This window comes from Poromitra crassiceps, assembly GCF_964638095.1.
Source record: "Poromitra crassiceps genome assembly, chromosome: 17".
Lineage (NCBI taxonomy): Eukaryota > Metazoa > Chordata > Actinopteri > Beryciformes > Melamphaidae > Poromitra > Poromitra crassiceps.
In genome coordinates, this window is record NC_139635.1 from 37,017,966 (window position 1) to 37,034,385 (window position 16,420).

General features: G+C 44.2%; 1 protein-coding gene across 4 annotated transcripts in view; it reads right to left on the reverse strand.

Moving 5' to 3' along the window:
- The window catches only part of LOC310791807 (enhancer of polycomb homolog 1-like), a 43,598-nt gene that overhangs the window by 4,574 nt on the left and 22,604 nt on the right, over positions 1–16,420 (reverse strand). For all 4 annotated transcript variants that reach the window (XM_083653480.1, XM_083653481.1, XM_083653478.1 and 1 more), the window contains exons 3-12: positions 14,850–14,995; positions 14,264–14,470; positions 12,997–13,145; positions 12,019–12,175; positions 10,786–10,947; positions 10,221–10,310; positions 9,448–9,596; positions 7,789–8,210; positions 2,228–2,343; positions 1,778–1,919 (exon numbers count right to left, since the gene is read on the reverse strand). In XM_083653480.1, the coding sequence (XP_083509606.1) occupies positions 1,778–1,919; positions 2,228–2,343; positions 7,789–8,210; positions 9,448–9,596; positions 10,221–10,310; positions 10,786–10,947; positions 12,019–12,175; positions 12,997–13,145; positions 14,264–14,470; positions 14,850–14,995 (1,740 nt within the window). The remainder of the gene's footprint in view (positions 1–1,777; positions 1,920–2,227; positions 2,344–7,788; positions 8,211–9,447; positions 9,597–10,220; positions 10,311–10,785; positions 10,948–12,018; positions 12,176–12,996; positions 13,146–14,263; positions 14,471–14,849; positions 14,996–16,420) is intronic.

Below are 16,420 nucleotides of genomic sequence, written 5' to 3' on the forward strand. Positions count from 1 at the left end.
TGGGGTGTGACGCCGCGTTAACAACAAAAGTCACTTCCGGGTAGACGCCTGCCCATTGATTGGAATTGTGGAGATATCACAAACTTGTTTGTTTATTTCAACCAAATCTCTTCAACGTGCCATCGCACCGCCAGTCGGGCTACCTGCTAGTTCTGGGTGAACTCAAGTTGTAATTGTTTTGATTCTGTGGCCCAACAGGTAAATTAGGTCTCTAAACTAACATTAGTGAACGTGTTGTTAATTAATGATATATGAAAGCATCAAACCTGCGTTTTAGACTGAACCATTTTCTCTTTATCTCAGTTGTTCCCTGCCCCCTTTTGCTCCGTTCCATTCAACTGTATGTACGTGAGGCAGGCGTTGTCGACCCGGATGTTACTGCAAACAACACTTATTCAGTCTATAGCGCGCTGCTGCCGGTGTGTCTGCACAGCAGACTACATTCAAAACAATGCAGGCCCCTCCTCCCCACTTGTGGAGCCGGGAAGGAGGGGCCAACTTTGACTGCAGCAACAGACAATTCCTGCATAGTATGCCTTTAAAGATAGGAGCAGTGATAGGATTATAATTAATATTCAAGTAGAAATGCAACTTTAATTTCATCTTTATTCTATCGTCAAAAGTAGTAGTAGTAGTAGTAGTAGTAGGTAACTTGCTGTTGCTTGTTTTGTACTGTGCCTGTATCTGTGCTCGCCGCTCCATCGTTGGTTTAGAACTGTAATCCTTTATGTTTGCTGTGATTGTGTGCATGGTCATATTTGTGTGTGAAATGCACTTTGAATTCAATGTGCTCTGAGTTGAAGTGATCTGCTTGCATGAAATATCTTTTTAAATAAATGATATGCACTAGTTAAGGCTGTGCTGTACAAGTAATGAATAACTTGTATATCGCAATTTTAGGTGCCACAATTGATGATTGTAGAATGGCATATTTAATTTAATTGTCAGTAACGAAAAATTTAATTTAGGATGCCGACTGTAGTTGACAATAGCTGAAACCAGATTTCAAAAGGACAGTAAAATAAAGTATGCCACTCGAAGTCGAGACTAGTAATTGTGACTAATCATGACCAAAATATTAAGCAAAATAATCTGCATTTCAGCCATAACTGTGCTGCCCAATTGCTCCTTCACAGTTGCAGACACGAAATGCAGGATGGTAGCGGAATGACACCCCTTACACCCCAGAGTATGGCTCTGCCTCTGATTGGCGTACCCCAGGGGTTAATTCATCAAGATTAAAAGAGACTCGCGACACTGATTTGCTCCCAATGTTTTGTTTAATTTTGCATTTTAAAAGACAACGTTTCGAGCCGTTGCAGGCTCTTCGTCAGGTCAGGCAGGTTTGCTGCCTGACCTAATTCGTTGATGAATTAACCACTTTGGACTCAGCACCTACAAGAAGAGATGTGCGTGTGTTTTCTCTAATTTTTCTGGTACCCCAGGGGTTCCCAACCTTTTTTGGCTTGTGACCCGACTTCGACGCCACAAAAATCTAGGGACCCCAGATATTCAAACTTCGGTACATCGGTAATATCATACATGTAACAGTAAGCTGACTTTATCCCCTCAGAATTCTGACATTAAAATCAGAATGCTGACTTCCCCCCCCTTCAGAATTCTGACTTTAATCTCAGAAGTCTATTTCAGCATTCTGACTATTCGCAGAATCCTGACAAACTCAGAATGAATGAATATATATTCATATATATATATATATATATATATGAATAAATAAAAAGGGGGAGGTGCGGGGGTGTCTGGTGTGGAGGGGTACCTGAGGAGGAGAGGAGACCGTTGATTCCTCCTCCCAGGAGCAGCTCATCCTTGGTCTTGAGGGCCAGCAGCTGGTCGCTGGTGACCAGGGCCGAGGCAGCAAACTGAGCGCTGGCCTGGTCCAACGTCTGAGACACCAGACCCTGGAGAGAGAGAGGGAGTGAGTATGAGACACCTGATCCTGATCCAAAATAAATAGGTGAATTCCTTTTGTTTTCCAAAACTTCCAAGTATTCCACTAATTCCATGACTTTTCCAGGCCTGGAAAACGAGATTTTGAAATACCATGACTTTTCCAGGTTTACCATGACTGTGGGAACCCTGCACAGTGGAGAGGGGAGTTGGAGCAAAAGAGAGACAAAAAAGCACAAGCCAGACTGGCCAGTTTTGACAGCAGGACTGACACCTGTCTGTCTGTCTGCCTGCCTATGTGTCTGTCTGTCTGACCGACCTGTGTGCTGTTGGCAGTGGCGGTGCGGTTGGCTTGCTGTTGGATCTGCTCCAGCTGCTGTTTCTGCATCAGGGCCAGCTGCTCCTGATGCTGCTGGTACTGTTCGGCCGTGAAAGCTGTGTGAGAGAGACACAGAGAGAGAGAGAGGGGGACATGACGGTTAGACATCTTTAGGTAGACAGACACTCACTCATCCATGTTTTTAATCACATGGATTGTGCATTTTACAACACTAAACACAAAGCAGGAAGAGAGTAGGCTCTCGCTGGAAATCAAGTCCAAATATACCTGAAATTAGGGATGCATGAGATTGGCTTTTTTGCCGATATCCGACGCCGGTACAGTCTCTACTGTAGTGGAATTAGCCATAGCACACTGGCACATGCAGACATCATTACAATGTAGGGCTGTCAAAGTTGGCGCAAAAATCATATTCGAATATTCCCTCTACAAAACATTAGTTCGAATATATTTGAATGCTTGTTTTCCCTTTTTTTGCGTTTGTGGCAAGGCAAACCAATACAACCAGAGAGCTTATATAACTACTTTATTCAGTCAGCATTAAAACAGTAGTAGCCTACAATTTTGTAATGTTTTTAAATAACCAAGCAAACGATGTATGTTTTTATGTTGCCCTCTTAACCAGGTCTTAAATGCAAAAAAAAAAAATACAATAAAATAATAAAATCGAACATTCATTTTCATATTAGAATATTCTTTTAGTTTTCGGCCGGTCACATGGGCAGAAATGTTAGTTTCGGGCCGATGCCGATAAAGCCATTATCGGCCAATCCCGACGTGCAGATATCATCGCACCCCTGAAACTGGGGCTAAACGATAAGTGACGCAAAAACCTCCAAAACAAACAATCCAGTGTTTTCGCTCAATATTGAGATTGCAGGGAGACGATGAGCCGAGATGCACAGAGACAGTTTTATCTAGCCAATATATTCCTGAGTTACAAAATGTAGAAAAAGTGTGTGTGTGCGTGTATGTGTGTTCTCTTGCCTAACACCTGCTCAGTTTGAAGAACACATTTCCCTGACATGCAGACTGATCATTCTTCAGTAGCAGAAGACTTTTAGGAAGCAGCCTGAAACACCGTTTTCTGTCCGTTTTGGAGCAGTTTAGTGAGTGAGAAAACATGAATTCCTCAGATTTACGCTCAAAGTCCAGGGTTTTCCATAAGCGTCGGCTGCCTTTTATTAAAACATTTCCAGCCGACTACTTTTTTGTTTAATTTAAAGTCACCGTCACTTTAAATCCTGAGAACCAAGCAGCAGCAGAGATTGTGCGACGTGCTGCTTGACGTGCTCGTGATATGTCGACTGGATATAGCCCTCATTTTTATGAATGCAACGAGGTAGGCTACAGTACTCCCAAGTTTCCAAATACATTTGATTGACAAAACAACCGTTATGTAACTGTGCAGGTTTGTGATTCAATAGTGTTAATTAGTAACGTAACCTTAAACGAGAAAATCACCTCGAGCCATTTGGAAAGAACTCGTGACTTAACGTTATCATCACCCGTCATGCTCTCAGTTATTTCCTCCTGCTTGTGATATTATAATTACTGAAAACGAGAGAGAGATCGAGGTACGCGAGTGTCGGTGGTGTAAAGCCCTCTCTAATATCAATATTGGGCTCTGTCTTTACACATCGCTGAACCACACATATCCAAAGGTTTCATTCACCATTGGGTTCACATTTTAGAGGAATATTTTCACATTAAAACGTTTGCCTATAACTATGCTAAAATCCCACTAGCCTCACCACACTTAAAAGTGAGGAGAAAGAGCTTGGTCTTGGTCTGCTCATTACTGAAGCATCCCACGGCTCTGACAAGACTTGGCCTCCCCTCCTGGCCTTCTCTCTGAGCATCCCTAATGCTCAATTTAGACTTAGAACTCAACGTTACAACTACCTGAATTTCATGACTAGTGCACCGTGTTGTCTTAAGCCCTGTGTGCGTTGCGTCTGGGTGTAACTTTGACAAGGCGTAACGCTACTCATACTGACAGCTGTCTCATCTTGATCTGCACTGGGAATGTCTTTCACTTCAGCTAGGACTGACAGCTCTGTGCCGTCAGTGCCGTTCAGTCCTGTGATGCGGGGGAATCTTCTACAAAAATATCGATCGATATGTGCTGTAAATGGACGTTTTGGGCGCAGGACCTCCGCCTGTCAGCGGGTTTTTAAAAGCTGATGCGTACGACAAGCTTTCCATTTCTTCCAGACTTCGTCAACTGCGCGCAGTCCGCCATCGCATTCATTATTGATTGCACTTGTGATCGAATTCCATGCGGTTCGTTTCCATTTGTTTGTGTTGGCGCTGTGAGAACGTTTCTATGCTTTGAATACAACTCTATAAGTTGGAGCCGTCTGTCAGCTGTCTCGAGTGTTACTTACTGCAGCGATCGCACCGACGGCAGCAAGTTCGTCTCCCCAATGCGAGACTCGCTCCTTTATAGCGTGAACTGTCGGGTGCACGGCGGGCGTGGATCTATAAATGGTAGGGAATCATTTGGATTTATGGCGGGCGGATGGTTCATACATACGTACGCGGGTTAGGATGGCAGAAAAGCTCATCCGTGCATCTCTAGTGTGTGTATCTGTGTCTGTTACTGGTTCGCGCAGTTAATGCCTCAACTGCCCAAAAATTCAATCTACTGTATAAAGCAGCCGGTAGAACAGACGCCACTAGGTGGAGAAATCTCCGGTGGCCGGTTGCTTAGGGAACTCCCTGCACACAGGGTCGCCACTCTTTTGTAATGATAGATTTCAAGCACTTTTCAAGGACAAATTATTTCAAAATTACAGGCCAATAAATCACAGAGATGTTCACATATACAACTCTCGTAAGTCCTCTAATGCAAATGTGTTTCCATTCATGTTTACACATCAGAATGAATCATTAACACTCAAGATAAACTCAAAGCAAGCTTGAAATCCTCAGCATTTCTTCAGTGCTAAGGTGACCAGCAATGACTCAGAGCAGCGCAGAGGGTGATACTGTAGATATGAAGAACGTGTATCAAGCTCGGCCCAGCAACTTTGAGATGACGTGCAGGAGGTTCAAACTCCAGAGATTCCAGTAGGCTAAATTCAAACACTTTTAAGGACCTCTCTAAATCCAAGAACTTTCAAGTTATTTTTTTCCCCTCCAAGCTCTTTCCAGAGCCGTGGAGACCCTGCACATGAACTCTAAGTCTGTCCTCCACTCTTACTTCTGCAGACTTTCCCGGCCGCTACTCTCATACAGAAGCAAGTTGTATCTCTGGGAAAAGGTGTTTATTTTGTCTCTTGTTTATTATACTGGTGGTTTTTGTGTCCTTTGGTTTCCATAAAGCAAAGGAAACTGCCTGCCGTGCTAATAAACTTGAGCAGATCAGCCGTTCCAGAGAAAATCTATTATCTGCTGTTTTGCATGCACATCAAAGTGAAAAAACATGTAAAGTGCTTAAAGGAACACTGTCGACTTTCAACCAGCTTTGTATCATCAAAATCTATTCACCTTATTCTTTGCCCATACAAGGACGCTTCTGCATGACGTCATTTTGTAATCGTCTTTCCGGTTTTAGACACGGAAGTCGATTACGCCTACCGTAGTCATTTTTAGACTTGCCAAAAAGCTGTTTTCAAGCACAAAAAAAAAAACTTTTTAAAGTTTTAATATTTGTCGGGTGAGAACGTAACATATGTGACAAGTTTATCAGAATAACGCCTATTTGGAAATATTTAACGAGCAGCGAGGACTGGGCTGTGCTGACCGGCGGTCGGACTAGCTATCTGTCAAACACTACTGTAGGCTTACTGGCAGTGAGAAAACACTGTCGACGTGCTTTTGTAACCAACATTAAATGTACAGCCATCGGCTCCTCGCAGCAGTAACGTTATGAACATGTAACTGAAGTTGGCCGCAGTGTAGCTTAATTCTGAATGTTGCTAAACTTCATTCATTATTATAATGACATTTTGTTTTGAAATTGGCCGCCAACTAGCACTGAACCGGAAGAACAAATACAATTGCGTGTAACGCGGAAGAGAGAAAAAGTGGCCGTGGTGAACAAGGTGAATAATACATCAGAAAACTCAACAGTTTTGCAGTCATTCCTTTAGTTTGTCAGTTATTGATGCAGTTTGTGCATGAGAATGACTGTTTGCAGTTTTCTGATATCCTACTGATTTTGTAATGACACAAAAGCTGGTTGAAAATCGGTGTGTTCCTTTAAGGGGACACCAAGACAACTGTTTGAGTGGAGTAGAGGTGGGACCTGTGGCATTGATTTTGCATTCAGCGCCTCATGCCTCTGTGTCCACACACCCTGACAGATCCTCTGCATCGCATGCATTTATTTATCAAAGCCTTTTTTCTTTTAATTGACTCCTTGCGGACTGGAGAGGGTGGGAGGCGACGCAGCGTGAATGCCAAACAACTGCTACACCTGACGAACAATACAGCCTTTCAAAATGCCCCCGGTGGACAGACATCGATCACGCTATTAAACCCTCCCTGCAAACAAAAGAGACAAGTCCATCTCCGCCGCAGTCCAGTGAAAACACCATCATTTCTTTATTTTTATGGAAGCGATCTGACTGGCATCCTGAATCATTTCATGGATGGGTATCTGGCAAGTACCTCAGTCTCTCAACTAGCTGCAGTCTGTTAACGCCAGCAAGTTGTGCTGCACGATTTGATGAAAAATTTATATTGCGATTATTGTGGACTAGAAATTGAGCACGCGCACGCTCCTTTCCAGCCTTCCGTGCATCGTCGTCTTCCTCTTTCCCCTCGCTCATTTCTGCCGTCCGTCATCATACGTCGTCCGAATAGTTCGGACATTTGAATATTCGTTCTTAATGCTGACATTCAAATGAAAAAACCTGCATTAAAATGCTCCGTTCAGTCCACTTTGCAGTATCCTTCTGTTAGCGTGTGGCTTGTGTATCTTTAATTGTTGCCATAGCCAGCATATTGTGAATGAAGACGCTACTTCGAGGTTTATGTAGGCTACATGACTGGTGAGAAAAAATGGTGAGAAAACCAGAGATCATCCTAGTACAAGATTTGAACTATGCATTTTTCACTGCAGTTATATTCATTAAAGACAGTTGATTTAACAAAAAGACTCATATTTATTCTGATGAATCACTTTATTCAAATTGAGTATTTTTTTTGTCATGATTATGTCACGGCAGACATTTGAATATCCGTAGGTAAAACCTCAATGAATGTGAAAAAATTATCTTCGTTACAACCCTAGCCAGTGAAAACAGTTAATTTGCAGCCTTTTGCGATTATATAATTGCACAGGCTCACATTGTGATTGCACTACCAGCAAGCCAAAAGGCAGGACAGATGTGATACTAGTGTGCTACTGTGCATGTTTAAAAAAATTCCAGTTAACTGGTGAAAGTGGTAAATGAGTTGTAAATTAGCCAACAACAATGAACTCAAAGGAACCATCAAGAACACAACCACTTCTGCCTGCTTGTATATGTTTATGTGTGTGGTCACAGTGTGTAGTGTGCGTAGTCGAATGCAGCCCGGCCACTCACCAGCGACGGGCGGGGGGGCCACCCTGCCCGGGGGGCGGGTGCCGCCGGGCGGGCCCCCAAACGTGGAGGCGGAGACTGGGCGCCTCAGGCCGCGGCTCAGCCTCCTGAACAGCGGGTGGGCGTTGTCCAGCTCGTGTAGTGGTAGTGTCCGCGGCCTAAAGTGCCTCCATCGGCACGCCTTTATATTCAACAGTATCTGACTGAGGTCCGTGGAGGCGGGAGAGGAACAGGGGGGCGAGGGGTTCACGGAGGAGCTTCTGTCCGAGGTATTGGTTTCTGAGGTACTGGCAGACTTGTCGGCGGCGGGCGAACGCAGAGCAGCTGTAGGTGTAGCAGAGGGAGGTAGAGGCAGGTCCAGCTGTTCTGGATCCAGGCGGTGGAAAACGTTGTCGTAGTCCGTGTGCGCCCTGTCCAGCAGCACCCTGGAGGAGGAGAGGACAGGGTGAGGGTTTGTCAGTCAAGAATTTGTCCTATATCCAAGGAACTTAATAAAAGCAACCACCCAGAAAACACTACAAGACAAAGACAATATTTTATTATTATTATGAGTATATCCTTGCATGCAGGGAGCAGGTTAGACAGCTTAATTTAGAAAAAGTGAAACTATCTGATGTTCGTTCGTTCGCTTGGCGTGTTAGGAATCTGTGTAAGCATAAGGGATATAACTGAGAATAGGCTATGTTCACACTGCAGACAAAAGTGGCCCAAATCAGATTTATGTGACTCAGGTCTGTTTTTTCATGACACTGAACAGTACAAATCCCATGGAATGTGACCTTTTCAATTCTGATTCGGGCCACTTTCATGGTCTCATTTCTTGGAAAGTGACCTCAGTGTGAACAGACATGTGACCCCTATCAGAATTCAAATGACTTTTACTCACTCTAGAGTTTAGATCAAACAATTCTGTGCTGGCGGGAGTCACTATGAATACAAACACATGGAGGACAGCTGCAATGGAGCTAGTCAGTGGAGGGACAGTGAGCTTTTAGACCTCATAAGCCTAGAGAGCCAAAGTCAACTTCCGGCTTCATCCGATTTCATCCGGCACTTATTTTCCCATAGGCATTTCGTAAAATGCTTACAAAAATAGTTTTACATGGTGAAACCCAGCGATTCAGCTATATATAGAAACAGGAGAGACCATAGAACATTTCACTCTCAAAAGCTCTCCATTTGGGGTGACATTTCTGCATAAGAAAAAACGTGAGGGGTCATATCGTAACCGGTCTACGTTTGAAAGCACATGGAAAGGAATGGTCAAATTGGGCCTCAAGAAGAACGTCGTTCCAGTGTCAGAGAAAAGTTGAGAGCCTTAAAGCTTAAAGCCAAGTTTAAAGAAGCTAGTAAAGGCTTAAACCAACGATGTGGTCATGGTCGGGTGAGCTTGATATGGTCGCGTGATACACCCCCGTGTGACGTCTTTGTTATTGTTCTTTTGCGCATGCGGCTCAGTTCAGGACCGTGACCAGTTGAGTTCACACTGGAATCTGATATCGACCACATAAAAAAAATAGTGCCAACAGCCAAACAAAAAAAACAGATCTGAACAATAAATCACAAATTGAGCACCAAAGTTTGCGGTGTGAACGTAGCCCAACTGAAAAACTTGGGTCATAATTAGTAACCAACAGGGGGGTAAAGAATGGAGCGACTGACCTGCCCCCTCGTCCCAGGCGTCGGCGGGCCAGGCCCAGGCAGCGTTGGGGCACGGTGAGCGTGGTCAGGCTGTAGCGGTAGCGGGCGTCGGCCAGACCTCCCTCCCATTGCCCGCACCACGGCCAGCTCCCCACACGCTCTGCATGCGTCTGCAAACACAAACAACAACTCTTAACTCACTCCATTCACTCATACTAGCTACTGGGTGGCTTGCTTCTGCCTCTTGCGCTCTTTACAATTGACAATTGCGAGGTAATTATATTTATGATAATTGCATTACTAAATGTGATGCTTACATGAACCATATTGTGATACACATGTATCGAATGTGACCCCTGTGATTATCGTGATATTGATTTCAACCGTATCGCCCAGCCCCAGTATACCCTGAACGATTCTTTTCATTATCGATTGTGTCAATTATTTTTCTCAAGTAATCGATTAGTCGTTTGGTTTATAAAATGCCCCAAATGGTGAAAAATAACAGAACATTTTCCCCAAAAGCCCAAGATGACATCCACAATGTCTTTTATCCTGACCAACAGTCCACAACCCAAAGATATAAAATATATAATAATAATATAGAAACCAGAACATATTCACCTTTAAGAAGCTAGAACGAGATCATTTCATTACCCTCTTTTTTATTAGTCTAAACAATTTAAATGATAAAAAATAGTCGGGTTAACTAATCGATTAATAAATTGATTAATTGCTGCAGCTCTAGTCTGGAGCCTTTCAGAGTGTGACACATCAGATATGGAGTTACTCACAGCGTAGTATTGGCAGCCTGCCTTCCTGCGGAAAGCGTAGGCACCGTCTGGCTCATTCTCCTCCTCTGCTTCAGACGAGCCTGAGTGCAGCTGGGGACACAGAGGTCAGACTGAGGTCAACAGCATGGCAGGATTTACTACACACAAGGCAGGAGTGCCGGTTTGAATACACATCCCACCCATCAGCCCATGTGCTTTTGCCATTTTGGGCGGGTTTATTAGGGCAAAGGGCAGAAAGCAGGACCGCTCATGGCCTACAAGCATCTAAAAAACACCTCAACAGCTGGAGCCTGGAGGTATGGAAAAGGCCTGGTGAGGCTTAAAGCATCTAAAAAAACACCTCAACAGCTGGAGCCTGGAGGTATGGAGGTATGGAGAAGACCCGGTGAAACTTAAAGCATCTAAAAAAACACCTCAACAGCTGGAGGTATGGAGAAGGCCCGGTGAGGTGAAGTGCAGCAAAGTGTTTAGAGAGACTGTTCCTGAGGAGAAGCAACAGGCAACGTGTGTGTTCTGTGTAATGTTTGATCTGCATGTCCCGAGGTGAATGGGTGAGAGTGCGTACCTGGGAGTAGGGCTCGTCGTCGGAGCTGGGGAAGTCGTACTGGTTGAGGTCCTTGGCGTTGAAGAGGGCGGGGCCCGGGTGGTGGGCGGGGCCCGACAGAGGAGGCATCTTCGGCTTCTTCTCATACTTCCTCTTCGGCCGCGGGACGTCCGTCTTCTCGGGCTGAGGAGGAGGAGGAGGAGGAGGAGGAGGAGGAGGAGGAGAGCAGTGAGTGGCATTTCATAACACTCCACAACACTTTAGTAGAAAGCCTTTAGATGATTAGATTAAACTTAAATGATCCCTGCGGGGGAATTGGGTAATGGCTTGTGATGCAAAGATAAACGTAATTATTATCGATCCCTGAAGGGAAATCAGGTCATAGCGGGAGCCAAGAATTGGATCATGATAAAAACACATTAAAATAAATTACAGATTCAAGATACCATGCCCTCATAGTACCAATCACTGTTTCCGTTGGTGCCGGTCAACGTGTCGAGAAGATTGAGCTTAAAAACAACAGATAGTAGCCTATTTGATCAGCATCATCAGAGTCGCAGACTCGCAGCATTCAACTTGTCATCTAACTTAATGACAGCCCAGTTTACAGCAGCACTAACAGGAAGCTAGCAGGCGTTAGCGTTGTCCATTAGCCTTTCTGTTGCATTAGGATCTATTACAAAATAGCGATGGTGGCCTACGTTATACACGGCTGCAGTAATGACAGCAATAAAAGCCCTGGGGGTTAGTCTGTATGTCTCGTGAAGGGAAAGTAGGATGAGAGAGATGTGTGGATAATAAGTGTTAGGAGAACCTTTCAGCCAGTTCCTCACAGCAACGTCTGTTCTCCTCACGTTACCACAGGTGAACACTGTGTTGTGTAACTTACTTGCTTCTGCAGGTTCTCCAGCTCTGACTTTTAGAAACGGTAATCCAGATAATGCTAATGTCTAACGGTGGCTAGCTTCCTAGTAGTGGCACTACCCAGGCTGTGACTGACAGCTGCAACGCTATGTCAACAATGTGACCACGCTAACCCTGGTACCAACACACGTTGACTATTGGGTACAAAGAACTTTAGCTCTGTACTATTGGAAGATTATCTACAGTTATTTGAAAGGTATAATGCATGAAATGCCCAAGTACTACAACCACAAAGTGAGAGGACACAATGCTGTTTGAACATTACACCTGGTCCCAACACTTTTTAATTCACTTTCCATACTTCCCCCTGACTTGTTGATGGGGTCTCACCTTGGACTTGTAGTCCTTGAGGTCCATGTGGTCCTGGTGTCGGTACTGGTTGGTGAGGGGGACCAGGGGGATGATCTGCGGCCTCACCAGCGCCCGCTGGGCCAGCACCTCCGCCATCACCTCCCCGCCAAAGTCTGACGAGTCTGGCATGATGTTTCTGCAGATAGGACGGGAAGAGCTTCAGACCAAACCTACCTCTGCCAAATACATGACCTCATCAGACTGGACTAAAGCACTGCTGGCAGTGATCAATCATGTGCAGGTTTCAAACCATTTAATTTGGCACAGTGGCGTGTTTCTCCCCTCAAGATAAATCAATGAAAATTAACATTGGAAATGCTGCCAACGAACATAGTACCCTACAAGGCAAAAAAGTTGCTTCAACTAGGGCTGGGCAATATATTGATATTATATCGATATTGTGATATGAGACTACATATCTTTATCATATGTTTAAAGGCTGCATTACAGTAAAGTGATGTCATTTTCTGAACTTACCAGACTGTTCTAGCTGTTCTATTATTTGCCTTTACCCACTTAGTCATTATATCCACATTACTGATGATTATTAATCAAAAGTCTCATTGTGTAATTATTTTGTGAAAGCACCGATAGTCACCCCTACAATGTCGCAATATCGATATTGAGGTATTTGGTCAAAGATATTGTGATATTTGACCATATCGCCCAGCCCTAGCTTCAACTGTTCCTTTTTCTCAGTTTCAAACTCGGAGCAGTAACTGTGTGGTTTATCAGGCAGCCTTGCTGAGACAGTTGGTTATCTTCTGTAGTACGCAGTGTGTGCAGGCAGAGGAGAGGCAAGCTCACCTCTTCTGGAAGACCTCCAGTGTGAGGTGCAGCAGCTCTCTCTCTCTTACCTCTTCTGGAAGACCTCCAGTGTGAGGTGCAGCAGCTCTCTCTCTCTTACCTCTTCTGGAAGACCTCCAGTGTGAGGTGCAGCAGCTCTCTCTCTCTTACCTCTTCTGGATGACCTCCAGCGTGAGGTGCAGCAGCTCTCTCTTACTCTTCTCCCTCCTCTTCACCATCTCCAGGATGGTGACGGCTCGGCTCAGGTCCCGCCGCAGCTTCAGCATCTTCTCATACGACGCCTCGTCATTCTTACGGTTCTGCTCGGGGAACAACGGAAGAGATATGATCAATACTCAAAAGCAACGCTGAAGAAAATATGACTATGATATACAGTACATGAGCAATAATAATTAAATGCTAACTATATTTAGCATTTCAACAATGTTAATGAGCTTTAATTACACTTACGACAATAAATAAAAGCCAGCTCCAGAAACAAATTGGCCAGGCATGAATTAAAATCAGAGTTGCACAATAAAAAGCAAATGTGAAAATAAAATACAGAATTATGTGACTTGCGCGTTCATTGAGTTATGTTAATTAAATGTCAATGTAAAATAACCGTCAGCCGACATTGTCATATTGACAAGGATTCATGACACGTTTGGGCCGCACTCAGACAGTGAACACAACCAAGGCCTAATTCCTTCTATGACCACTTGGTGGCACATGTGTCCTTTAGAATAGAGTTAAGAGAGAAGCACAAAGTCTTCCCACGGGGTCACACAGTGTTTCCACTGTATTCACTCAGCTGTGGCACACCACTACAGCAATTCAATGAGCCACCTGAGGAAACACAATTCACTTCAAATGATTTCCTCTAAAACACACAGAGGTGCAGTGATTCCTACAGCTTGACAGGTTAGTCCAGCCGCCTGGCATGTGTGTGTGTAAATTATTTCTCTCATCTGCATAATCTATTAAAATAATAACAGACTTGATATCCTCCACCCCCCCCAGCCACGATTCCATGAAATATCGTCCATGTTGTTCACTAACACATTATGTTATTTGATCCAAGGCACCCAATAATTGAGCCAAGATAGCCTGATATTGCTGTTTGACGTACTTCAGACGACACCAAATACCGTACATAAAAAGGGGTCTGTCTATAGGCATTTGTTTCTGAGTGTGGGTAAGTGGGGAAAAACTAAAATATTCACCAAAACTACTGTATCTCTGAAGCATCTTTAACCAAATCACACACATTTAGGCTATTTTGATAACTAATGTACCGGTAATAACTAATATAATATTTTTTCACCATTCACTGAGCCTCCCCTAAAACGGTTAGGAGCCTCCCTGGGAAGGCCCGCCCCCCACTTTGAAAACCTCTGGGGTAGAGGACACGGTAGGCTGTGTAGGAGCTACCGACCTTTCTGGTCTGCATCTTCTCAGTGCGTCTTCTGAAGGCCACGTAGGGGTCTGTGCTGGTGCTGGAGCCGTCCCTCCTCTCCTGCTTGACGCTGGGGATGAGCGAGGACGAGCAGCGGCTCCTCTGGAGGCTCCAGTAGTCAAACACCTCCTTGATCAGCTCGTCGTCCTCCTTCAGGAGCAGCTTGGCCTCCTGGAGGCTCACCAGCTGACAGGGAAGGACAGGGAGCACACCAAGATCAATAACATTACATGCTGAGAGTGAAGGAGAAAGCGCTTCTCAGGGCATTCACGCCTAGAGTTAAGTGCAGTCTGTGTCCGTCTATTTGATGGACTTACTTAATAGTCCATTTCCAAAATGCTGTATTTCCCCTTTGGACAAACAAGTCTACTATCTTGCCTACTATCCTTTACCAAATAACCATATTTTGTGTTACCGATCGTTCTGCAAATCTAGGCATTGCTTTTTTCAAATGGTGGATATTTTAAATCCAAGGATGTGTCGCTCCATGTAAAGATTTCTGCTTTTATCGTCATCATGAAAATAAAAAAAAAGATTAAAATGACAGGGCACACAGGGCACACACCTGCTGTCCGCTGCCTTTCTCCAGCCGGTCGATCATCTCCTCAAACTGCAGCAAGTTGATCTCCATCTTCTTCTTCAGCTTGACGACGAAGGCCTCGTCATCTGAGTCCAGGTCGTAGTCGGGCTGCTCTGTGTCCAGGCTGAAAGCTGCAGGGAGGCAGAAGAGAGAGGGACTTTAGACGTGGAGAGAGAGGAATCCATAGGCTGAGGTTCTTTTATGCTCCATTGCTCTGATAACACCTTCATTTGGTGTTCCATGCTCCGCCAACTTTTTCTCCTCCCTTTGTAATTATTCCCTTATTTTGCTAAACACTTTGGTGCAAAGTGTGTATGAAGACTCAAGTCACATGACTGACTCGAAGTCATACATTTGATGACTTTAGACTTGACAAAATCAAAAAAGACTTGCAACTTGACTTGGACTGCAATGACTCATCACTTCATTTGCACTTGAGCCTTTTGACTTGAGAAAGACTTGATACCTTCCCCCAAACCGAAAGATTGAAAAGTATAATACGTGTATTTAAAAAGTTCTGTGCCACGAATCAATTAATTTACCTTCAGTCAACATTTCCCAGATCCACTTTGTTTGAACCAATCATACAGCATTCAAACAAGTTGCAAGTTGCAGGAGAGAACCATGAAGAACTAATGTTATGTTACGGAGCACCAATTGGAACAAAATATATACCAAAGAGATAATTTTGTTTGCGCACAAAAAACTATGCAGTGGTCAACAAAAATACGACTTTCGCAGTATGCCAAAGATGCAGGTCGAAAATTATGGATGAATAGAACTTGTTTAGGACTCAAAACTCAAAGTTTAGGACTTTGTGACTTGTCAATCTCGACTTGGGACTTGCCTACCTTGACTTGGGACTTGAGTGCAAAGACTTGAGAGACTTACTTGTGACTTGCCTGAGTCACAGGTTAACTTAAATCAAAAACACACAAGAGGCTCTTGTGTGTTTCTGATTTAAGTTATGTTGTGTTTACTGTCGTTGATCTTGCTGCTGCTGTAATGGCAGAATTCCCCTCCGGGGATAAATAAAGTACTCTATCTAATTATCTATATCAGAAGCCATGAATGTACTGTATATAGCCACTTTGGCAGAAAATCAGTCCTCATTCTTTAGATTGCAAAGTTTACTAGCCACTTTCCAAACTGCTAAATTGATGGCAGACAAATAAGTGTGGTGGGTCGTGGGTGTGGCAGCTGTTGAGTTTTTTCTACACTGAAAGGCGTTAAGTCTGATAAGGACACAACTGTACTGCAGATGGATTCAGCATCAGGCCAGGAATAGACCTGCTGCTTCTAGAGACGTGGCTCTCCCCTGCACCTTGTCTGGGTTACTGGACTGACTCATCTCTGTGAAAGGGCCTTAGGCAGATTGCCATGAAGTGTAGGGACACAGGGAATGATCCTAACTTGTATGAATGGGCTGTTCTTCTAATTCAGCCTAATTTGCTTTCCTGACCACAACCCTGTGAATGGATCAATGAGTCCAAAAATGTAGACTCATACTTATATTTTCCCTTCATTTCACAATCAGTCACTTGTTCCAAGTCACT